This window comes from Orcinus orca, chromosome 6 (genome assembly GCF_937001465.1).
Source record: "Orcinus orca chromosome 6, mOrcOrc1.1, whole genome shotgun sequence".
Taxonomy (NCBI): Eukaryota; Metazoa; Chordata; class Mammalia; order Artiodactyla; family Delphinidae; genus Orcinus; species Orcinus orca.
In genome coordinates, this window is record NC_064564.1 from 6,973,896 (window position 1) to 6,999,324 (window position 25,429).

The 25,429-nt window shown below is 43.8% G+C and overlaps 1 protein-coding gene across 5 annotated transcripts in view; it reads right to left on the reverse strand.

The window, feature by feature from the left end:
• Nucleotides 1-19,249, reverse strand: part of CBR4 (carbonyl reductase 4) — a 93,689-nt gene extending 74,440 nt beyond the window's left edge. Inside the window, exons 1-5 of one of the 5 annotated variants that reach the window (XM_004278661.3) lie at nt 18,938-19,243; nt 17,213-17,333; nt 16,342-16,478; nt 13,501-13,635; nt 19-2,504 (exon numbers count right to left, since the gene is read on the reverse strand). In XM_004278661.3, coding sequence (XP_004278709.1) covers nt 2,326-2,504; nt 13,501-13,635; nt 16,342-16,478; nt 17,213-17,333; nt 18,938-19,079 — 714 coding nt within the window. In that variant the 5' untranslated portion in view covers nt 19,080-19,243 and the 3' untranslated portion in view covers nt 19-2,325. Of the gene's footprint in view, nt 1-18; nt 11,353-11,847; nt 13,415-13,500; nt 13,636-16,341; nt 16,479-17,212; nt 17,334-18,152; nt 18,310-18,937 lie in introns of those variants that run through there. The other 4 variants (XM_033403547.2, XM_033403544.2, XM_049711365.1 and 1 more) reach the window with 4 other exon arrangements.
• Nucleotides 19,250-25,429: the final 6,180 nt, after the last annotated feature.

A 25,429-nucleotide genomic window follows, 5' to 3' on the forward strand; every position in this document is an offset into this window, starting at 1 on the left:
AAGACTCAATGCAGCCAAAAATAAATATTTATTTTTTAAAAAACTGAATATGAAAAAAATATGAAAAGCACAAATTTAAAAACGTCCCATGCAAACATGTTAACACTGGCTTTAACCATAAACCACTTCCTAACAAGTACTCAAAAGACTGGATTGCAGGCTCCTAAGAGCCATATAAGAGCTGCAGCTGAGTTATCTTGTTAAGAATTCGCTGAAGTTCTTGAATCTCTGAATATGAGCAACAGCTGGCAACCCATTTCAGTGCCAGGATGAGAGCACGAAACACGTCCCACCCAGGCGGTGGGAGCTGATGGAGACGTCACCTGCGGGGTGGGGGCGGCTGGCTGCACCTGTTTAAGGCCTCGCTCCCACCTTACAGAAGTTCGATGTGGGCGGGAGAGGGTGGATGCTTCAAAAGGGGTCATGTCTTGACGTGTGAATATACACAATTGAAGGTTAAATCCATCCGTAAGCCACACCTCAGCGCCATTCGTTCCAGTGACACCTGCTTCCTTGCCGACCACCAGCCGAGGAGGCCCCATGGGGTCTGGAGCACGGGAGTCTGAGAAGGGCGCTGGCCCGTGGCCGCCCAGCAAGGCCTGCGGGCAGGCGGCGCTGGAGAAGCGCGTGCTCCGTGCGCAGGACGCCGGACACCGCCCCGACCGCTGCTTCCCTGCGAGTGCCGGGCACTGTGAACGCCTGAGCGCGGTCTGTGCACCGCCGTGTCTGCGGTGAGCAGACCGTCCGGTTACAATAGTAACTCACACTTAACTGGCTTGCTCACATCCTAAACAGACTTCTCGAAGTAAAGAAGGCTATTTTGAAGATCAGTGCAAAAGAATTTTTAGGAATCAGGAATCTTGATTTGGAACACAGATTTAACTTTGTTATTTTACTTTTATTACTCTGCATTTATTTAATATATCCTATTAATACGTTTGCACTGACTTTCAATACAAAATTAAATCTGTTTACATAAAATCATTTCGGCTCCAATAAAACTGTAAAAAGATTGCTGTTTAAGGTGCAATAAATATTTAAAACATTTTAAAATGACAAATTATAAAAATCAACATGAATCCAGTGACATTTAAAATGATCACAGTATTCCCCACAAAACAGTTCAACGCAAAATAGACGTCATCTGATGTTTTCACTCAGTTTGTGTCTTCATCTCTAATCTCAGGCAAACATCTTCTTTTAAGACTAATGCTTAACCTGTTCCTTGTAAAGACATTTAACTCACTGTTACTGCACATTTACTTATTTATGGTTGTTCATAATTATTAGTTTTCTAAAATGTCAGGCAAGAATATTATTATTGCTGTTTTTAAGTAGCCTGCTAAACTGTTTTTGTGGATTTAAAAAAACAAAACAAAAAACAAAACACTTCCACTTCCTAAGTTGATGAGATCTATTCAGCTCACAACGGTACCAGGTATTAAAACAGTAAGGGTTAACTCTCACTATCTTTGAGAATTTCCACAGGATGGGTCAACCGTCCACACCTGCACTTGCAGTTTATTGTGCCCGGTGGCTCAAGGAGGAGCAACGCCACTCAAAGAAACCAAACTCCACATTCATTTTCAACCTGTAAATCAAATGACTGTCCGAGGGGAAAAAGGGATACAATGTTTAACTCTAGCAGGGCTGCTAAGGTATTGACACCTACCCGTGCCCTGTAAATACTCTTACTTTGGCAATGGCCTCCAGGGTTAACTTCTGGAGTATTCAGCCTGATACCACGAAACAACTAATGACAATTAGACCATGTAATTTTTCCCACTTTTGCCACAAAATGTATAAATTAAGATAACATCTGTTTATATCACTTGCAAAATGCCTATACAGTCAGCCCTCTGCATCCATGACTTCCACATCCATATTCAACCAATCACGGATAGAAAATATTAAAAAAAAAAATTCCACAAATTCCAAAAATACACTGCATTTCCACTGTACTTCAATTATTTACACAGCATTGACACTGTGTTAGGTATTATGCATAATCTAAAGATGATTTAAAGTATACGTAGGTTATATGCAAATACTATGCAGGCTGCGGTATGTAAGGGACCGGAGCATCTGAAGACTCTGGGGCTCCTAGGGCAGATCCCTGTGGGTACTGAGGGGCGACTACACAGTAACACTGCTGCAGCCTCGAAGGTATGTGTCATTTAGAAAGCACGGCTGGTCACATACTGTCCTCTACAGACACATTCACATAAAGATGGAAATCAACATTTGTAGCATCAGTAGCTTTGATTAGCGAATGCAGGTGTAACAGTGTGTGCCCTTGACTCTAATAATATCTGTATCAGTCGGCTACATGGTGAGCTGCAAGCCTCCGTCCACCACCAGGACGTGCCCTGTAATGTACGGAGACTCTAAAAGAAACACGACTGCATGGGCCACATCAACGGGGTCTCCAAACCTCCCAAGAGGGATGTTTTTCTTTAAATGTTCTTCTTTCAAGTCTTTCGTCATATCTGTATGAACAAATCCTGAAAGAGAAATGTTTGCTCATTTAGTTGAAAAGGGCAGACACTAAGACACTTGCTCAATTTCAAAAAAAATAAATTCGCTGTTGAAAATTTGAGATGATTAATAAACCTTGTTTAGGAAATACAGAGTTTTGCTAGCAATCAGTACCCAAGTACTCAATTTTTATTCAATTTAACCCAATGAACATTTACTGAACACTAAAATATTTGACCCAACTCGTAGCACAATATGATTGGATAGATATAAACATGAATAAAAATTCCATTCCTTAAGGAACCTGTAACCTAGGGAGGAAACACTCACTTGGCACCCCTAATTATAATAAAAGGAACTTGGGTGAATATCCTGATAGAGGTGAACACAAAGAACCACACAAGTGATTAATTTTCACTTGATTAGGGGTGGAGTGGGGGAGTAGAGGGAAGGAAAGCATCACAAACATGGTCACATGACCTGATTTGGCAGTTCTGACAAAAATTAGTTTCATGTGCTATATCTAAGATAGCTGATGATTAGAAAGACCAGTATTTCCAATGTTCCTATAAGAAAAAAAACCTAATGGAATTATCCAATCCTGATGCAAGTATACACAGAAAAATTTTAAAGTTAACACGGCAGTGCTGTGTGCAATAAGGTTTGCAGAGAACATGTTCTCAAGTAGCAAGAGCTGTAGTTAAAGTGACATGATATATGGAGTACCAGTTCTAAATGGTTCATAGCACAGAAGAACTGCATATTAAGGAAATCTTGTGAGATTAGTCTGATACATATGAATACATATTACCACTAACTTCTATAATCAGTATTCTGTACGCTACTCATCATTTAGACTTAAAAAAAGAAGGCAAAGTACAGCTGTGATGAAACCGCGTCATGAGTGCGCTGTGAGCGGAGCTCCACCTACAGGAAGATCCCAGTACTGCATGGGCTGCGGCTACCCAACAAGCAGGGTCGCAGGGCTCCCGGATCCGAAGCCTCTGGACACACTTCAGGGTCAAAGGTGCCTCAGAAAGTGAATCAGGAAGAGAACGCACTTCACATGCCTACAACGTCGACTGAATAAATCACGACTCTAACATTTAAATATCCAGGTCATCTTCTCAAAGAGTTCATGATACAATTATTTACTCTAAGGTTGTTTTGAATTCTAGCAAAATTGGCATAAAATATTTCCCCACTAACTCTCAACCCTCGGCAGAAAATCAATGATGCATTTTAATCTTAAAAAACAAAACAGACCTTAATAAACTACAGTAAAAACGCGCTGCAAGAAAGACCTCATGACTACCGGTTAGCTCAACTTCTACGTGGCTCTGCTGACGTCTTCTCAGAGGTGGCATTTCGTGGCAAGCAGGGCATTGGGTGAGGACACCCCCCACTAGCTTCCGTCCCTCGCTCTGCTGTACTCTGCAAGCTAACAGCTGGGCAGCACGCACCATCTAAACTGCAGGCTGCTCCTGTCTCGTAAAACAGGGGCAGTAGACTGAGAATGGCAGACTTCAGCTCTACATAACTACGACTCCAGGATGAAGGTATGCCTCTTCACGGGTCGTCGTATTTCCCCTCAAAGGCCCCCAGTTCTTACACTGCAGCCGCGTGGCTGGAAGAGCTCCTGTTCAGCAAGCACCGGTGGATGCTCATCCGGGTTGTTACTCAGGCTGTGCTGAAGGGAACTGAGGTGCCCAGCTTCTAGGGGAATGTAAGGCCACACGGTCTGTGAGAGGACACCAGAAGTGTTTTCACCCTGGGAAAAAGGCAGATCTGGAACAGGGCGCGAGATGCGGGAAGGCAGACTGCAGACAGGAAGGGAGATTCAGGCAGCGAAACGGCGATAAGGCAGGCCTCTGCCACAGAGATGCGGCCATGGGACAGACCCGGTCCTCCAGAGCCAGCCACGGGAGCCAGCCACTGTGGCAGACAGACTGACACACGCGTGCTTCTGACAGGAGACAGGCCTCGTCCGACACCACGGCCTGGACTCATGTCCGTGAGGGCTCAGATCTGTCGAGGAGAGAGCAGAGCCCGCGGGTCCAGCACAGCGTCAGGCTGCTCGGGCCCCCGCCCCGTGGGCCGGCTCTCCCTCAACTGCTCCCACTGAGTGGAGGATCAGGGCATCATTTCACAGGGGGAGTTCCAGGGCCTCTCCCACTGGGAACGGACAGCTGGACGGACAGGCCTCACAGCACAGCTGCCGGCCAGCGCTGGACTCTGCGCTGAAAGCCTAAAAGTGCAGTGGCGGGCGGAGGCCAGGCTGAGAGGGAGAGAAGCCGTCCCGAACACTGGCTTCTCCTCCTGGACCATGATGTCGGATACAGAGAGCAGGAACCTGTCCCAAACGCAAGCACCGTCCTCTCACTGTCAGCAGCTTTATTTTTCCTCTTAAATTAATAGACTTTATTTTTTAGAGCAGCCTTAGGTTTACAAAAAAACTGATCAGAAAGTGGAGGGAGTCCCCACATACCTCATAAAACACTGCCTTCCCCCTGCACCCCCCAATTATTAACACCCTGCCTTAGCACACTGCATCTGGTGAACCAACACTCATACGCTATTAAGTGAAGTCATGGTTTACCCCAGGGGAAGCCCTTTGGGTTGGACAGGTCTATGTTCCGACGAATGCATCTCATCATGTATCCACCACTAGTCTCACGCAGAACGGTTTTACTAAAACTAAAACTCTATCTGCAGCTTCTTCAAATTCATATATATCGTCCCCTAATTTATCAGAAATCCAAGAAAAACATGAAGCTCGTCTCTAGTGATAAAGTAGTCCAGGCTCTACCAAATTTCACTATCATTTTATGCTACAGCTCATGAATTACATGATCCTGAATTATAAATATATCCACAACCAGGGCACTGCATATAAAGTCTCCTAGACTCTCTACCAAATCTCGTGGGACCTGAGCAGAGACATTAGTCGTTTGTAAACATTGCACACACCCGTTTCTGTGCTTGTGTTGTTTCCCAATTTATGATCTCTCCTCGGCCCCAGAGGATGCTCTCCCATAGCATTCTCCCACTTTATTTATAAAGCTCTGGAAATTTCACTTTACTACATATATATTTACAACAACTTTCAAGCTGGGTTATAAAAATTACAAACTCCCAGTTGGTGCCACTGCCCACAGATGGCGTCACTGTGGATCACCTATGGGAGTCAGAGGCTTCGGCGGGCTGCAAAGCTGTCACTCCTTAAGCCAGAGAGATAACTGAGCACCAGGCGCTCGGCCAACAGAACAGGACACGGCTGCTGCAGTCCCACATCGGTGATGGCACGCTCAGTACACTTCCGAGAGGTAGGAGCTCTTTAGGAACAGGATACCCTTTCTCAGAAAAGCAAGTGTGTGGTTCTCGTCCAGTGAGAGCTTATATTTGGTCAGCTCCCAAGGAAATGTACTTCCTTGACCCATTTTTGGCTACCTATAGAGTATAAATAAACAGCATCTCACTTCCATATGACTTGGTCACTATTTTAGTTTTGAATATTTTGATATACAGTAGAGAGCTCATATTTAAATAAGACGCCAGGACTTTAGCCAGTTTTAGACACCAGTACTACCAATTGTGGGATGTGCACTGTCTAATATGGCTCTCTGCTTAGATGTCCATTCTCTGATATAAGTTCCTAGGACCTAGAAGGAATTAAAATAATCCAAGACCCTTTTTTAGGGAGATAAAACAAGGCTGTTGCCAAAATCCAGACCAAGATTTTAACCAGAACAAATGTGTATGTTCTAATATTACGCTTGTAAAAGTGTACAGGGAAGCTGTGTAAAAAATTAACACCACACTGAACAGCACACAACAGCACCTGCAAGCCTCTGCCAGCATCTGCCAGCAAGACTTTGTCCCAGGAGTAAACATAAAAGCTCTGCAACTAAAAGAAGGGAGGAGAGGGCGCAAAACACTCAGGGTGCCCTGTAGAAACACATGACTGCTGTACCATCTGTCCAGACGTTAAGGGCACGTACCCTTTGAGCCCTGGCAGGTTCAGTCCCAAGACGACACTCATATATATACTCACACATGTGCAAAATAAATCACTTACAAGTACTGTCACTGCATTACTAGTCGGACCAGCAAAAGATCAGAAAAAACCGAAGTGCCCAATGAGAGGCACAGGTTAAATGAATTACAGTGCACCCATAAAACAGACATTATTGTCTTTTAACTCAGCCATTAAAAATAGCGAAGCAGTCACAAAAGACCACACTCCGTATGACAGGGACAGAAAGTAGATGAGTGGGTGCTAAAGGCTGGGGAGACTTGAGGGAAATGGGGAGTGAATGCTCACGGCTACAGGGTTTCTTTTGGGATGATGAAAATACGATGTTCTCAAATGTATCAGGGTGATGATGGAACAATTCTGTGACTACACTAAACCCACTGAATTGGACATTTTACATGGGTGAATTATGAGGTACGTGAGTTATATTTCCATAGAGCTATTATTTTAAAAAGTGAAGCAGTTCTCTATATGGAATCAACTCCAGAATAGATTGTTCTATGAGTAAAGCAAGGTACAGAACATTGTGAATAGTATGATCAATTTGTGTTTTCTTAAAAATATGTATTGTGAATGAAAAACGCTGCCTGCCATATCAGTAAACAAAGTGGTGGTCCAGTGGTTAGGACTCTGTGCTTCCACTGCAGGGGGCATGGGTTCAATCCCTGGTCTGGGGACTGAGATCCCACAAGCCTCGGCGCCAAAAAAAAAAGTAAACAAAGGCTGTTGCAGCCATCAAGCCACTACAGCTGCCCCCAACGGTGAGCCCTGAGGGGACTCAGGATGGGACAGATAGGAAAGCACACGACACTGGCCCCAGAGAGCTGAGGTGCAGATCAAAGGAATGATTCCAGTGAGCCCAGACTCTTGCATCTTCCCATACATAGAAAAGCGCTAAATTCCTTAACTTGAGATGTCTGGTTTTCTTTAATTAACAGTCATCTTTTGATGTTCCGATTACCTGGCCTTTGTTGCAACAACTCCTCTACATCCTGGCTCCCCCTTACCTCTTGGGAGCAGCCCCTCGGAGCTGTCTGAGAGGCTGCCTCCCAGGCTTAAGCCCTCAGAAAGTCTGCCAAATAAAACCTAATTCTCAATTTTTAGGTTGTGCTTTTTTTTCAGTCAACAGTATATATATATATATATGCTCTACTGACTTATATATGAAATACAGAGAGAACTAGCTGACTGTGGTTGGTTGCCTCTGAGGAAGGAACTGAATGGCTAGAGAAGACTCACCTTTCACTCTATGCCTTTTTGTACTTTTGAATTTTGTACACATTTGTGTTATCTATTGAAAACACATTTTTAAAAGCAATGTATTGGGCTTCCCTGGTGGCGCAGTGGTTGAGAGTCCGCCTGCCGATGCAGGGGACACGGGTTCGTGCCCCGGTCCGGGAGGATCCCACATGCCGCGGAGCGGCTGGGCCCGTGAGCCATGGCCGCTGAGCCTGCGCGTCCAGAGCCTGTGCTCCGCAACGGGAGAGGCCACAACAGTGAGAGGCCCGCGTACCGCAAAAAAAAAAAAAAAAAAAAAAGCACTGTATCCAATATAGTTTCAATTTATCAAATATTCTGTTTCTCATATTCAATATTTTCCAATCAGTAACATTTATCCATGATGAGAAATTTATAGTTAATGTAATACCAAAACTTAGCAACTAATTCATCTTTAAAAATATTAGGCAGCAAATGATAGCCTAATTTATTACTGTGCTTGTCCCTTGTTTTTCCTATTATGATTTGCTTTTTAACTGTTTTTAACTTAATTGGAAACTCCATTTGCAGGTGACGAGGAAAACTAACATTAAAAATAAACATATCAATTCTGATGTTTATCAACTCCGTTAAAGGATCTGAAGAATCTAGTAGAAATTACTATCTAAAATAAATTAATAATCCATAGACTCAATTTAATGCTACCATTTCAACTTGTACTTTGCTTCTAATTAGTGAAGCATGTTCATACCATGCTTATAGTGCAGCCAATATATTACACTACAGCCAAGATAATAAAGGTCACCCTACTCAGTGTCCACATTTTTTAGCAACAGGATTTTTCTTTCCTTCAGTGTAAACTGCACTAGAAAGTAAGATCTTTAGGAAAGGCTATAAAAGCACACATCCCTAACACTAATAAAACTTCCCTTTATATACAAACTGGATTTGAACTATTTAGCCTGTTGCCTTGACAACTAATTAACCCTGACAAAATTAAGCATTCCTTCTCCAGCGTTTCCATAGCATCACAGGGGTACCTGCTTGGCATTCATCACATGGCACTGTAATTATCTGTCTATACACCTGTCTTTCCCACTGTACTTCTTTCCTTGTGGCAGAAATAGCTTTCGTGTCTAATTTTGGAGCGTTGCCAGCGCTCACATACAGGAGACACTCAGGAAGTCTGCTGAATGAATGATTAGAATCAGGATTAGGAACACTTGCACTACCCTGAAACCATCCAGCTTCGAGATCATCGTGACCTAGAGTTAACTCTTCATCACCCACACTACTGCAATCCCTAAAAAAGAGAGAAGCACATACATGCTGCCCCAAACCATCTACTCTACACATGGTTAAACTCAGCTAACACGAAAATCAATCGGGCTGCACAAAGCACACACACACAGAAAGCAGTGCCAAGACCACAATGCAGCTTTGAGATTTTCTTTTTTTCCTTTTTTCCCCCCAGAACTGAATGTATCTAAATCAAGTCATTTATCAAATGTTCATGGATTTGGAATGCTTGAACTCAGCTGGTCTCTGACTAAACAATGAATTGGGACGATGGAACGCTGTAGACCAAGAGGCCTGCCAGGACATTCCAACAATTCCCTGGTCCCTGCTGGTTCAGCACCGGTGCCAAATGCAACACCAGCTCTAGGGCCCACGGAGCAGAGCGGCCAGGGTGGCCTTACGAGCCCCCAGCGGGCCAGCCCCAGTGCCCACAGCAAGCTGGGTCAAAGGTCCCACGGCGACTGGCAGAGACACAGGAGAACACTCACTGTCCTCAACAATCCACTAACCAAACCTTCTATCACACCAGCTAATGAATGATGATGCAGATTTGAGTTTTAGCACCTTTTTATTAGTCTCTTAACTAATCCAGGCGATTTTTATCAACTAGTAATTTGTCAAAACGCAAATAATGTAAAGGTAAAAGTTATAAAATTGGAAGTTTCCAGATATTTTAGACAGAACATAATAGCAAAAGAACAAAAAGACCTAAATCTTGTAATGATATAAAACAAATTTAAGGGGCCATAATTTTCAAGCCTTATTAGCTGACAATCAAAAGATAAAGCTTTTGTAACAGTTCCACCAAAAACTAGCTGTGGAACCTTGGGCAACTCACTCTGCCTCTTGGGGCCCAGTCTTCTAAACAGTTAAGATGACTAGAATAAATCATCACTAAGATCCTGTCCATCTAACATTATCCCATAATCAGTGCAAAATTTTAAAATAAAGATCTTATATAAAATATAAGGTACAAGAAATTTTTTTCTAGGCACCAGTTCATTACTTGATTTTTTTCGCAATCATTTTAGAACTACTCATTTTAGAACTTTTTCTAATCATTTTAGAAGTATCCAGGTTCTAAACTACTCTTATCTATGAGTATCAACTCACAGGCTAATTAACGGCTTCCTTCTCCATAAAGCAAAAGCCATAATCAATAGTTATTTTAATAAGTTTTAGATAAACACACAAACATGTGTCTGTCTGACAAATATGTAATCGTGTATGCGCACGCACATGCGCTCTGGCATGCATCTGGGCTGGGCGAAGTGCACACTTTCTCACGCTGCCACGCTCTCGTCTCCCCCGTGCTCTGTGAGCCACCCCAGCTCTGCCTACACCTCCAGGGAGCAGCTTGGGACCGGCTCCACTGCCACACACTCACACGAGAACCAACAGCCCGATATCAACCTGCTCAATTCATGGACTTGTCAACTCTTTTGGGAAAAAAAAACAGACTAAACGTCAGCCTTGGACAGGTCTTCTCTACTTTTTTGTTTATTTTGTTATCTGCAAATTTGTACAAACATATAAATGGTTCTACTCTCCAGAGAAGTGATTTCTGAGGTTACCGCTGGGACCAGAGACTGTGTTTGGAATACTGAACTGCAATGTTTTCTTAAAACCAGAGTCTACTTTGTTACACAGGTCTGCTTGTAAATTTGTGGAACCCCAGATATTTGAGGCAGCTTCCATAATTCTCATTTTGTATTTCTAACTGGACCAGTACTAACTTTATATGTGCGTAACTGGTTTATACACCTTGGGACGCTACCTGGTACGTTTCTGACTCATCTTAGAAGCACCGTACTTACTACTCACACTCTCAACGGTTCTGGCCTATTCCGACAGGAGTGACAGGACAGTCCCGGAGACTCTGCCTTTCAGGTTTGGGAGCACCTGATACGTTTTCACGTACATACTCTGAAGCGCTCACACCTGCCCCCCACCATCCTGTGGACTCCGCGCACCCACAGTGCTGTCTTCTAGCGCCTGCGTGCTCGCTGGCTGTTTCAGTTACTCCCGGGAGCCTCAAAACGTGTGGACATCAGAAAGGGAGACGTGTGTTTAAAACTGGAGCTTTGGGGCATTTAAACCTTTTTGAATTCGCTTCAGCAGAAGTTTTTCCTCCTAATCCTGTGCCTGTTCTGGTCCAGGAAGAGGCTGGTTCTGCAGCTCTGCCTTGAAGGAGTGCGTCCACAGTCACTCCACCCCCTCTCCCTTCTGCCCTGAAGGTCACTCGGCACACAGTGGAAATCCAAGTTTAAAATGGGACTTCAGTCATTTGTAGAATGCTTTGTGTTCATGGGTGCAGATGGCTACCAAATGGAATAAACTTGGTTACAAACTGGGGCAACTAATTTGAAAAGCAACAAACCAGCTCTAAGTTGTACATTCGAATTTATTTAAAAAGTCTTAGCACAAGTTGGAGAATTTCTTTAGCCTTTAGCAACTTAAACTGTAATTCCCATCATTCTGTTTCAATATTTTCCAATTACCTGTAACAGACCAACCAAGCTAAACTGGCTTTGCGTCCTATTTAATCCATCAATATTTTCAACTCGTGTGGAGTGCCTCAAGTCAGCACAGTGAAAGGAACAGGTGCACTTTATAAAATGCCCCCCTCGCCTTCTTCAGGAGGCTCTGACTGCCACGGTACTGAGCCCACATCACATTTGCTTTGTCTTCCAGGTGACCTGCGCCCTGCTGGCTTGGTCTTCCTACAGGCTTCACAAGAACACCAGTGTTCCCGATGGATTCTCCACAGGCGGCCAGCTCTACTGCGAGCCCACCCCCACCCCCACCTCCCGCCCCATGACTTCTACTCCTGAAGATTCCTTAAATTCCCACCTCTCTAACCACGTTCACTGTCGGCCACTCCCAAACAGGTAGGATTTTAGCAGCCTGAGTTCCTCTGAGGAATACCTCCCGCACACGGGCTAGAACCTGCGGTGGCCGGCGTACGTGCCCTCACTTCTGTTACCACGTGCCACCACTGCTCCCCGCACCATCACACAGCAGGCCTCAGAGTGCCCCCTTCGCTCACTAAAGAGGCAACCACTGCTAAAATCACTGTTACAACCTACTACTTCCCAGAGTGACTTTTCAAAAGATGTTTCTTCCTCCTGAGTCTGCGTAAAATATATTTTCTCCTTCAAATTTTTCTTTGTGTTGAAATTCTAACGTGAATACGGGGTAGCTCTCTGGGGCACAGTGACACCCAGTGAAAGGTGTCTTCTCCATTTTGGAAACAAACATATGTGACCTCTGATCATTCTTTCTCTGTACAAACACTGGCTTTCTGCAGTATAGGCAGACCTTGTTTTATTGCGCTTTGCGGACACTGCGTTTTTTACAAGTTGAAGGTTTTGGGCAACCCTGGATCAAGCAAGTCTACTGGCGCCATTTTTCCAATAGCATTTGCTCACTTCATGTCTCTGTGTCACATTTTGGTAATTCTCAAAATTTTTCATTATTACTGTATTTGCTGTGGTATCTGTAATCAGTGGTCTTTGATGTCCGCACTACAACTTGACTTGAAGGCTCAGATGATGGTTAGCATTTTTTAGCAATATTTTTCAATTAAGGTATGAACACTGTTTTTACAGATATAGTGTTACTGCACTTAATAGACTACAGCATAGTGTAAACATAGCTTATATGTGCACTGGGAAACCAAAAGGTTTGTTGACTCGCTTTATTGTGACATGCACTCTACTGCAGTGCCTGGAACCGAACCAGCAGTGTCTCTGAGGTCATCAGTACATCAATTATTGTAGGGGATTACTGCATGAAATGTGCAAATGACATCATCTACATAGCCTTGGTGGATTATCTCCTCTGGTTCACACTGTTATTAAAAGCACATTGTATTATAGAGCTATTCAGATATTTTAGATATAAAGATGTGTTATTTCTTTAATCTAGACGTATGGAATACATTAGGTAATAGATGCATTACTTGGAAAGCTCTGCTTTGACAAACTGACAAAGTCTAAATTAACAAATACTGTATCCCAGCGAGCAGCAAATCAATGAAACATCCCAAGAAGAGGAGAAAGATAATTAAAATGGAAACAGTTCTCCAAAGGGACACAACTTGGACCCGCTCACCTGCAGGGTGTAGGCTACCAGCACTCCCCAGCCCGCTTACTTGAAATTCTTACATTCAGCTCTTGAGAGTTCTTAACTTAAATACAACTGACTTTAAATGAGAAGTTTCTCTTGTGGTTTTAGTACAGATGCAGCATCCCGGCCCCCTGAGTCCCATCAGACCAAGGTCATGCCCTCCCGGGCAGCGCTGCTCCAGGACTGAGTAACAATGCAGGTCCCCTGCTCCTGTCCCAGCACCTCTGAGAAGTGCCTGATGATGATGACGTACTTACAGACACAAAAACAGTCTTTACTGTTGTCGTAAAAAGCCATAGATGCATATACATTAAGAGAAAAAAGAAGTTCCCACTTACCTGGCGCAACTACATTCACTCTAATTTTCTTTCTTGCTACTTCTTTAGCAAGAGCGCGTGAGAACGCAACTAGCCCGCCTTTACTGGCGCTGTACACGGACTGGCCAGAACTGCCTTTTACACCTACAACGCTTCCTGGAAAAAGAAATGAGAGCAAATTCAAACCAATTAATGGGGTTACTATTCTGAATGTTCAGATGCTCTACAGTAAACAAACAAGGTACAAACTATTCTACCCCGTCCTTTGCTAAAATTAGGAATCCTAACCATTGTCATTTGAGTAGTAAGACTTAGGGTCTGAGTCTGCTCAGATACATAGAGAAAACAGGATCCAAAAGAAGCTCACAGGAAATCCTGAGTGCCAGGCAGGGGTTGAGAACAGATCCATTAAGTGACAGGAACCCATTCTCATCTCTGAGGAGGACAAACATGACGAAAATTCTACAGTAGTTACAAAGGCTTCCAATAGGAAAAGGTTAAAAGCAGGAAAAAAAAGAAAGTCAGATAAAAGCTGTTTTTATGATTCTACCACAAACATAAGTATTTATTTCCACCTAAAAACAATAGTTCATCTGACGATAAATCTTACTAAATTTCAACTACTATCAATCTAAATTAGCAAAGTTTCAATTGCACACTATCTGTAAAATTGCAATTTAGTTACCTTCAGTGATGTATTAACCTGTACTGCCTACTATAAAGATTCTTGGGTGGCTTCATTTATATGAATATGAAAGAATAATTTATAATTCAAGTATCAACTGTATGGAAATAAATTCTTGCAGAAGAGAAATTGGGGAAATAATCTTCTCCACCAGTGACCTGTACTTATGATATAAAAATTAATCAAGAGCCTCAGAAAATTTTTGAGAAAGTAATTTAATTTTAGATAAAGAGAACATTCCAAATACTTCTCAAATTATAATCAACAAGTCCAATATTAAAATATTTAACCACGTCAGATGTTCCATGCCAGTTAATGACAAAGGAAGAGAAATATGAAGCACAGAAAGAGAGAAAAGACACATCAGACACAGGAAACGCACGTGGAGAGAGAAAGGGGTTTGGGGAGAAAGAAAAACAAGGAGAGACACAAAAAAGAAAGAACAACGCAGGCTTAAGAGGAGAGGCCGAGCATGAGGCTGGAGCAGCTGTATTTCACGCCATACGCTACAGTTCACCTGTCAGAGTGATAACTTCTGAAATACAATGGACTTTCTCGCAGTTTAAAGTAGTCCCCTCTGTGATAAGAGTCCCCTAGTTTATTTTCAATACTCTATTTTTATTTACTTTCAGCATGAGTCTAAAAGTTTACATGTAAACAAAGGACTGATATGGGCTTTTTATATATATCTAAAAGGGGGATATTTTAGAGTTAAACAAATACACCCCACTTTATCAGGTGAAACATACAGGCCAGTGTACCAGCTTACAAGAACCCAAATCATATCTGGCTGTGTTAGAAGGCAAAGGTCAACTCATTTACTAAGCTTTTATAAGAAAACTGACCTCTCATATTTTTAAGGGTAAATGTCAAAAATGTTCTACTTCTTATTAGCACAGTATTCTTTCCTCATTTTCAAAAAAGAAAAACCCTATATTCTGGCTTTAAAAACCCTTATATTCTGGTTTAAACCCTATATATCAACCCTATATTCTGGCTTGGAAAGACATCTCCTGCATTAGAAAGAACAGGGTCACTGACTGTAACAGAGCAGCATCCCCCTTCTGTGGCCTCCTACGGTATCACCACTTAAAAGGCAGATGGCATGCTGCTATTTTCAAACTGTCAGACTGAAATACAACTTCAAGCCACTTTGCATTTTAAGGTCTATATGCACATTCTACAGTCTGTCTGCCCTGTGGGTAGGTGAACTGAAGTCTAGGAGTTACTTACATCACCCTAAAAAACTGAAAAGGTTCTTCTCTTAAGTAAACCTCCTCTTAGACCTCTGAACTAGATTTATTAGTGACCCATGCAAGCACTGTAGAAATCACTTTTTAGCCCCCACTATCAAAAAGTTTTTAATTTCTTGCCCAGTTTGAAAATTCGGTTTCACATAAAATCAGGATGTTCGGACTTCCCTGGAGGCACAGTGGTTAAGAATCCGCCTGCCAATGCAGGGGACATGGGCTCAAGCCCTGGTCCGGGAAGATCCCACATGCCGCAGAGCAACTAAGCTCGTGCGCCACAACTACCGAAGCCCGTGTGCCTAGAGCCCGTGAGCCACAACTACTGAGCCTGTGCTCTAGAGCCCATGACCCACAACTACTGAGCCCGTGTACCACAACTACTGAAGCCCGCGCGCCTAGAGCCCGTGAGCCACAACAAGAGAAGCCACCACAGTGAGAAGCCCGTGCGCCACAACGAAGAGTAGCCCCCACTTACCACAACGAAAGCCTGCGCGCAGCAACAAAGACCCAACACAGCCAAATATAAATAAATAAATAAATATTTTTAAAAATTAAAAAAAAAAAAACAGGATGTCCAATTTCTCTTAAAAAAATCCAAATAGCTGGCCAAACTGCACCATGTTTGTGCACAGCAACCACCTGCTGGATCTGAGCCATTCCCCACTGGGCACCTTTTGTCATGTATCACCTGGCTCGTGCAGTCACTTTCCCAATACCTGGTGGTGTCACTCATAACACCTGCTTGACCACTAGAAGGATGTAAATGGGTGATTCCTGTTTTACCGATTAATCAGTTAATCTAACCCTTTTTCTACAGATAATAAAGATACATTCCGTCCAAGTTTCACAAGTAAATATGTTCCAAATTACTTGATAACTTTCTTATGGCACATGAGATAATAATAAATCCACAGAGGTCAGACTCACCCACATTCACAATGGACCCTGTCTGCTGTTTAATCATTGTCTTCACGGCAGCTCTACAGGTCAGCATGGAGCCCAAGAGGTTAGTATGAAGCTGAGATAGCATATCTTCGGCATTTGTCCTTACTAAGAGGTTATCCCTACCAAAAAAACAAAAACCATGTAATTTAAAATTGGGATAAAACAAAACAAATTAAAAAGTCAAGAAATATGTAACATTTTCCCTGAATGCAGAATACAAGAAGTGCTTTATATTTGAGCTAGAACACCTAGAGAGCACATTTTAAACTTGGTTTGAGGCACTAAAATAACAACTGATAAGCCAGAAAGGACCCCTTGGAGGACAGGCCCTGGCCCCACTCAGGTAGAGGGGCACATACCCCTAACTGCTCAAAGTAGGGCCATGTGGCCAAAATAGCTTGAATGAAGTAACTGCCACACTATGCCTTGCTTAGAAAGTAAATTTTTATATTATTCTAAATATTCTGTCCTAAATTCATTAAAAAAAAAAAGAATACCCACTCTGATTCCATTAATATTAACTGAGAAAACATATATGGTGGCAGAGGTCAGGACCATGGTTACCTATAAGGAAGTAATAATTGGGAAGAAACTGAGAGAGCCTGCTGGGGTTCTGGAAAAGTTCTGCAGCTCAATATGGGTGGTGATTACAATGTTAAAACCGAAGTGTACCCTTACTATAATCTCAATGTAAAAGAATGAAAAGTGTGTGGACTGACAGATCAAGTTTCAAAATACATAGTTTTTCTTCCAATGAGAAGTAAAACAAGTTAATTAATATGTTAATTCATATTATTCAAAGATATAGAAGGAAAAAAAGACATATAGAAATGTACTTAACTTTGTGACCAACCTGTTAATTCCAGCTGCATTTACCAAGAAATTAACTCGACCTAAGTTCTTCTCTATCTCTTCAAATGTATTTTGAACATCATGTTCTTTGGCAACATCACAGCTCAATGCCAAATGATCTCCTATACAACAAAATTAGATCAGAATTACTAATAAAGTATAACTTGAATTTAAAAATGATTCAAAACACATTTGTCAAGCATCTACTATGAGCTAGATCTGTTCTATCCAGAACATGAGATAAAACATGATTATGTCCCCGATTCCTGATTTTGTGGAGATCAGTCTAATAAACTGGATGGGGGCAGGTGGGTAACAAGAAATAAAGTACTTTGTATGATCATCTAACAATATTTATAGCTTTGACACTGACCCCATGCTATGCAATTCAACAGTTTTCTGTTTTATATTCCTTTTTTTGAAACTTAACGTCTAATTCGGTTAGGTTTTTGATGAATTGGTTTCCTGGCCCTGAAATAAACTCTAGGATTTTTCTGTTTGTTTAACTATGTCACATATATTATAATGACTATTGTTCAAGCCTGACCATTAGGAGAGATAAGACAAAGCAGGAAGCTGTTAAAAAAAAAAGCTAAAATTTTTTTACTAAAAACAACTCTTGCCTGCTTTTTAAACATATCCACTTTTTTTGAAGTGTTTAAATACCAAAAAAATTACACTTCAAAGAAAGCATTCTTTATTTAATAATACACCTTTTTAACATTCTAAACTGTAGATTTTTAAAAAAACTAAACAATTGTTTATCTTCTGGCTAACCTTGCCTAATACATTAACATTAAAATTATCTCCTTAAACATTCGAAGACAGTAGGTCATCCGGGAAGTGATACTCTCTGGGTGAAAACCAGTCAGTCACTCATGGACGACGTAATTCAAGAAAATGCAAGGCCCCAGAGCATCTGCCTCTCTCTCGGCTCTTACCTGAAGACAGGCTGGACCCACAACCCCTGAAACCCAACCAGCAGATTCCATCCTGTCCAGCCAACACTGATGGTGTGGGGTGACCCAGAAGGACCCCCACGTTCTCGCCCCTTTGAATCTGAGCAAGAAGCATGGCTGAGATGTTCTCTGGTCCATAACGTACCAGCGGCCCACGTAATCACTTCGGTGAAGCCGTCGGTGACGTTCCTGCAAAGATGCCCACCCCGCCCCCGACGGTGAACCCGGTGCCGCTGCTCCCGGCCCGCCTACTACCTCAACAACAGCTGCGAGCTCGGACCGTCACAGCACCCGGTCTCCCTACCCTCCAGAAACTGAAATTCGCAGAGAAACTGACAATCCATTCCTAACAAACGGGGGTAAATGGAGTTTAAGTGCAATGACAAGGAATCTGGCGGAACAAATCTCATTGTCCCTTGGTGATGGTCACCAAAGCACCGTAGTAACGTCAGTGCCTTGGGCACAGGAAAGCAGACCGGGTACAACCAGGACTGGAAGGGCCGCAAACGTCCTGGGCCGGCACTGCCTGCGCATGCGCACACGTACCAACGCGCAAGAACACGCAGGCGCGGCGGCAAGCCTCGCCAGACGGCGCCGCACCAAGCCTCGCCAGACGGCGCCGCACCTGCGGCACGCACTGCCCCGCGCCCCACACGGTGAGCCTGACCGGCCCGGGGAGGAGGGCGCCCACGACGGCTTCTCGGACCCGCACCGGCCGCGGTTCACATTCGCCGCGCGGAGGCGGGGCGCCCCCGGTCGGTACCCACCGCCCAGGTCCCCGGCCGCGGCTCTGGCCCCCTGCAGATTCCGGGCGACGATGGCCAGTCGGTAGCCTCTCTGGGCCATCAAGCGGGCCACCGCCTTGCCGATGCCCCGGGAGCCTCCGAACACGGCGCACACCCTGTCCATCTGGGACGGGGAGCCGCAGACCCGGAGGAGGAGACTACAAGGCCCGGCCCTTCCCACCGGCCTCGCGCCTTCACACCACGGCGGCTCCCACAAACCGAAGCGCCGCCCCAGGCCTCCCGCCGCCGGACTGGAGCCCGGGAGGGCGGAAGCGCCCAGAGCGCCGCGTCAGCACGTCACGTCGGCGCGCCGACGTCAGTGCGCAGAGGCTACGGGCGCCACGCCCTCCGCGGACGCGAGCGTGGGAGGGAGAGACCTGGGGCGAGAGAGACGGGAGCGAGAGCCAGCTGGAAGGGGCCGCGCTGCATGCTGGGACTTGTAGTCTCGGTGCCGGCGAAAGGGCGCGGTAGCGGTGCGGTGGGTGGGATGGGGCTTTCCCTGCAGTCGGTTGGCCCTGGGCTCCGGCTTTGCCAACACCCTGGACGCTGGATGTTCCGTCGTAAGATCAGGACCGTGCCGGGTTGGGACACGGGGATCACAGCGTTAGGACCCGGGATGGACTCTCCAGGTTGTGTTTGGCTGAGACCTGAGGTCCTCCCGTGAAGGAGTGGACACCGGAGTCAACGTCACAACAGACCTTGGTCTTCCTGTTGTCCAGCTTGGCTCATGTGCCCCACGCAGGGTGAGGCCTAACAAACCAAACCGTGGACGCGTCTGGAGCAGAGAAATGTTTCGTATAGGGCTGTAAGAGGGAAGAACAAGCCTGACTCCATAGTGGGTCTGTTTCTTCCACTTTAACCTTTGTATTCTGTTGCTGTTACTTTGATTTAAGAATGTTGCCTGCAGCCTGAAATATACAGGAGAGCCAGTGCTCAAGGCTCTGACCTTTAAGGGGACACCACTTTTCCATTCATACACAGATAAAAAGTTGCAGAACAAAGAATAACGTTGTTCTAGTTGGAGGTTTACAGGAACATCGTGACCTGACCTTTGTGGAGAAACTGCAAGAACAAGGGATTCCTACACAAAATGTGCAACAACCAGCCTCACCCCCTCCCTCACTTGGCCTTTAAAAATGCTTTGGCTGTTTTGGGGGCACAAGACACCCATCTCCTTGCATGGCCCTGCAATAAACCCTTCTCTGCTCCAGAGTCTGACGTGTCAGTATTGTTGACCTCACTGTGTGTCTGGCACATGAACTTGGTTCGGTAACAGTTTCAGGGAAGGAGGTTTTATGGGCACAATTTGCTAGGAGGTCTGCGGAGTGTGTACCCCTCTTCTGATTGGTTGGTGGTGAGGTAACAGGGTGGTGTTCCAGCAATCTCAATCATCAGCCTCTGGTTCCAAACAGTCTGGGTCCCCGTGCTTGTGCTGAGCCTGAAGTCACCATCCTCCACCGGGTGGGACCTTAGTTCCTGCAGAAGAGCTCAGAGACATGTATGAGGCTGTTATGCAGGTCCCCTGAGGAGAAACCAGGACTCTGCCCCATCTTGCGCTATTGTTTCTTTCTGCACCCCTCCGCTAATAAGTAACTGTTTGAATCCGCCCTTTGGAACTCTTTGGAACTCTTTGGAAAAGCGGAAAGCCTTTTTCCTACGAACAAGAAATAGGTGACATGGAAAAGCTTTTATACCCGGGAGGGTCCCACACGGTCCTGCTCAGTTTCAATCCCCCGCCCCTTCTTTGATTCTCCTGTATCTTCAGGGGAACAGGTGTTAGACAAGAAAAGGAATAACATTTTGGACAGAGGGGTTAATCATAAACGCAGTTTTAGAGGGACTCGGTTTCACCCGCCTGAAGGACTGGGACACGAGGGTCAGACTCAGCCCAGACCCCGCCCTCCCTCCCCCTGCCCCACCGGGACACACTGTTCTCAAAGGGAGCTGTTGTTGAGGCAGGTGCCCAGTCAAGAACATACAGGAGGAGCTCAAGAAAGGCTAACCGAACGGTCTTGCCTAAGCATCCTCGGCTGCTGCAAACAAACAAAAATACTGCAGTTCTGAAGAGGATGTGCTCAGTGCTCTCTGGGTTAATAAGCTGAAAGTTGAGCATTTGATACAATTTTACTTGATACAATCTTTATATTAAATGTTTCAGAAAAGTAAACCGTGGTCCCTACTACTAAAAAGTAGACCGTCTGGGGGCAACAGGACAACTACACATGAAACACAAAGGAGCAGCACACAATCATGAAGTGCAAAGTTATCTTAACAGGACAGCTCAGAGGAGAGGGAGGTCAGTGAAGGACGAAGAAATGCATGGGGAAGCTGGATTTGAGGGCTGGGTGCAGACTGAATGGAGGCAGGGGAAGAGCCCAAACAAAACAAAATTCCTAAGCAAACTGAGCATCATTTTTGTCCTACCTAGCTCCTGGAGGGATTTGAAGTGGCTTGCAAAAATATACAGTAAAACCTCACGTCCATTAGGATGGCTACTATTAAAAAAAATGACTAATAAGCATTGGCGAGGATGTAGAGAAATTGAAACTCTTGTGCACGGTTGATGGGAATGTAAACTGGTACAGTTGCTCTGGAAAATGGTATCGTGGTTCCTCAGAAAAAATACAGTCTTACCATATAATCCAGCAATCCCACTTCTGGGTAATTCCACTTCTCAAAAGAATTGAAAGCAGGGTCTTGAAGCAATATTTGAAACCCATGTTCATAACAGCATTATTCATAACAGCTAAAACGTAGAAGCAACCTAAGTGACCATTGATGGATGGTGGACAAGCAAAATGTAGTACGCACATGCGTACCACACACTGGAACATTAGTCACCCTTAGAAAGGAATTCTGCAATATGCTACAACATGCATGAACCTTGAGGACATTACACTAAATGAAATAAGGCAGTCACAAAACAACAAATGCTGTATGATTCCACCTATACGAGGCACTCAGAGCAGTCAGAATGATACAGACAGAAAGTAGGATGGAAATTGCCAGAGGCTGGGGAGGAGAAGGAAAGGAGAGTTGGTGTTTAACAGGTGTAATGTTTTTGCAAGATGAAAAGAGTTCAGGAGATGCATGGTGGTGATGGAGGTTACCATATGGGTGTTACTTAATACTATTGAGCTGTACGCTTAAAAATGGTTAAGAAAGTAAATTCTATGTGTATTTTACCACAATTTTTAAAATTGGGGAAGAAAACAACCACAGCCATACAAATTTTTTTTTTTTTTTTTTTTTTGCGGTACGCGGGCCTCTCACTGTTGTGGCCTCTCCCGTTGCGGAGCACAGGCTCCGGACGCGCAGGCTCAGCGGCCATGGCTCACGGGCCCAGCCACTCCGCGGCATGTGGGATCCTCCCGGACCGGGGCACGAACCCGTGTCCCCTGCATCGGCAGGCGGACTCTCAACCACTGCGCCACTAGGGAAGCCCTGCCATACAAATATTAACATTTACAACAAGAACACTGAATGCAGTTTAAAGTGTCTTAATGGGGTTGTCTTTTGTCCCTAAAGCATATAGCAATCCTCTCAAAATACTGTGATTTAAGAGCACTTTAAATATTTCTTCTCTGAGGAGTTATAGCACAAACTTGATACTGGGTTGTTTTCAATTTTTAGAAATTATTTTATGATTTTTAAATTTTGTCTTTTAATTATATAAAACATTTGCATGGTTCTTAAGTGTAAAGCACAAAGCAGGTACATTCAGAGAAGCACAGCTTTCATCTTTGCCTCTGTTTCCTGTTCTCTTCCCACCCGTATAAAATGTTAAATTTTTATTTATCCTTCCATTCTTTCTTTTTGAAAATATTAGAAAATGCATGTCTCTCTCCTGTTTTACCCTCTTTCTTATACAAAGGTCAGACACTACAACAATTGTTCCACACCTTGCTCTTTTCAGGATAATAATATATCTTGGAGATCATGCCGTGTTTCTTTTCACACTTGCACAGTCCTCCATATAGGGATTGTGATTGGCAGAATCCTAAAGACGACCCTCCCCTTCCCACCCCAGCTATTCAATCCAACACTAGCCTAGGAACCACTGGGAAGAGAATTTGAAGACATAATTAAATCCCAATTCAATAACCTTAAAATATGTAGATGATCTGGGTGAGCCTAGTCTAATCAGCTGATGCTCTTAAAGCAGACCATTTTCTCTGGCTGGTGGCAGAGGAGAAGTCAAAGACACTGAAGCCTGCTCAACAACAAAAACCAAGCAATCCAATTGAAAAATGGGCAGAAGACCTTAACAGGCACTTCTCCAGAGAAGAGGTACAGATGGCCAGTAGGCACATGAAAAGATGCTCAACATCACTAATTAGATGCAAATCAAAACTACAGTGAGGTATCACCTCACACCGGTCAGAATGGCCATCATTAAAAAGTCTACAAATAGCCAATGCTGGAAAGGGTGTGGAGGAAAGGGAACCCTCCTACACTGTTGGTGGGAATGTAAGTTGGTGCAGCCACTATGGAGAACAGTATGGAGGTTCCTCAGAAAACTAAAAATAGAATTACCATATGATCCAGCAATCCCACTCCTGGGAATATACCCAGACAAAACTATAACTCAAAAAGATACATGCACCCCTATGTTCATAGCAGCACTATTCACAATAGTCAAAAGATGGAAACAGCCTAAATATCCATTAACAGATGAATGGATAAAGAAGATGTGGTACATATATACAATAGAATACTACTCAGCCATAAAGAAGAATGAAATACTGCCATTTGTAGCAACGTGGATGCAATAGAGATTATCATATTAAGTAAGTCAGACAGAGAAAGAAAAATACCATGACATCACTTATATGTGGAATCTAAAATATGGATTCTAATACACTTGCACTGCTTACATATTTACACATAAAGTTACTGTATATATAAAAAATATTTTCAAGGACTCACGGGCTTGGTAATATTCAAAAGACATTATTGCTACATTTCAATATTTACCAAAAAAAGCCACAAAGTAATTTCAAACATTAAGCCACTGCAAAGACCTATCTACAAAACAGACTCATAGACAGAGAGAACAGACTTGTGGTTGCCAAGGGGGAGAGGGAGGCAGAGACAGGGGGAGGGATGGACTGGGACTGTGGGGTTAGTAGATGCAAACTATTACATTTAGAATGGATAAACAACAAGGTCCTACTGTACAGCTCAGGGAACTATATTCAATATCCTGTGATAAACCATATGGAAAAGAATATAAAAAAAGAATGTCTATAATGTAATGTGTATAACTGAGTCACTTTGCTATACAGCAGAGATAGGCACAACATTGTAAATCAACTAGACTGCGATAAAAAAAATTTTTTTTTGAAAAAAAAAGAAAGACAAAGACACTGAAGCCTGAGGGGGATTCAGGGCCTGAGACATGTTCCTGCCGGCCTCCAGGAAGGAAGCAAACAGCTATGCTGGGAACTGCTCATCGGAGGCTGAGAGCAAGCCCCAGCTAAAAACCATCAAGAAAATAAGGACTCCAGTTCCACAGGGACAAGGAGGTGTGTTCTGCTAACCAACAGTGAGATAGGAAGAGGACCCAAGCCTCGGGTGAGAATCCGGCACCAGCCATACCGGGACCCCAAGTATGTGAGGCGTGGCACCAGGACTGCTGACCCACAGGAGCTGTCAGATTAACAAATGTGTGTTCCCTTTAAAAAAAAATACATGGGTAAATTTTAAAAGGCAAAGGAGACCACCTTCACCCCTCAAGGCAAGGAAAATAACATGGGATCAGTGGAAAGGTTATAAAAATCAAGCCATGCTGTAAGAATCTCTGCAGTACTAAAGAAGAGATGCATATGTGATTCCGAGATTCCTAGTGGTCAAAGAAAATAAGGACACACGATTCATTACAAGTTGTAATTTCTATAAGAAGTGAATATACTGGTTGCACAGCGAAGAGGTCTAAGTGATGGTTCCTCCTCGTGGGTCTCATAAAAGGCACCCTGAGCATTACAGTGGGCTTTGCTTGTCATGAAAAAACTATACTGTAAGGTCATTTTATAGCATCTATTTTTATTAGAGGACAGAACACCAGAACAGACTTTATTAAAAGTGAGTGCAACAGGAATGTAAACAATATAAGCAAACATCCAGACACAAGAATGGGTCTTTGGGTACTTGAAACATTGAGGAGATAAGCCTGATTACAGGAAAGTTGGGATAGTGCTGGGTTACAGAGGCTTTAAAACCAGATGCGGGCATTAAACAGGGAGGCGCTTTAACCCCAGAAGTCACAAGATAAAAGCTGAATTTAAGAACATGGTGTATATCAGGGTGGGTTAGACCAAATTTGTCTAAGCCTCTGTGCGACTACACACTCATATGCAACCTTGGAAAACCTGTCTTAGACAAATTACCGGTATATGGGTCAGTCTAAACGCCAATTATCAGGACATTCCTGGCATCCAGCATCATGGGGAAAAGCAGAGAGGTTCAATCCTT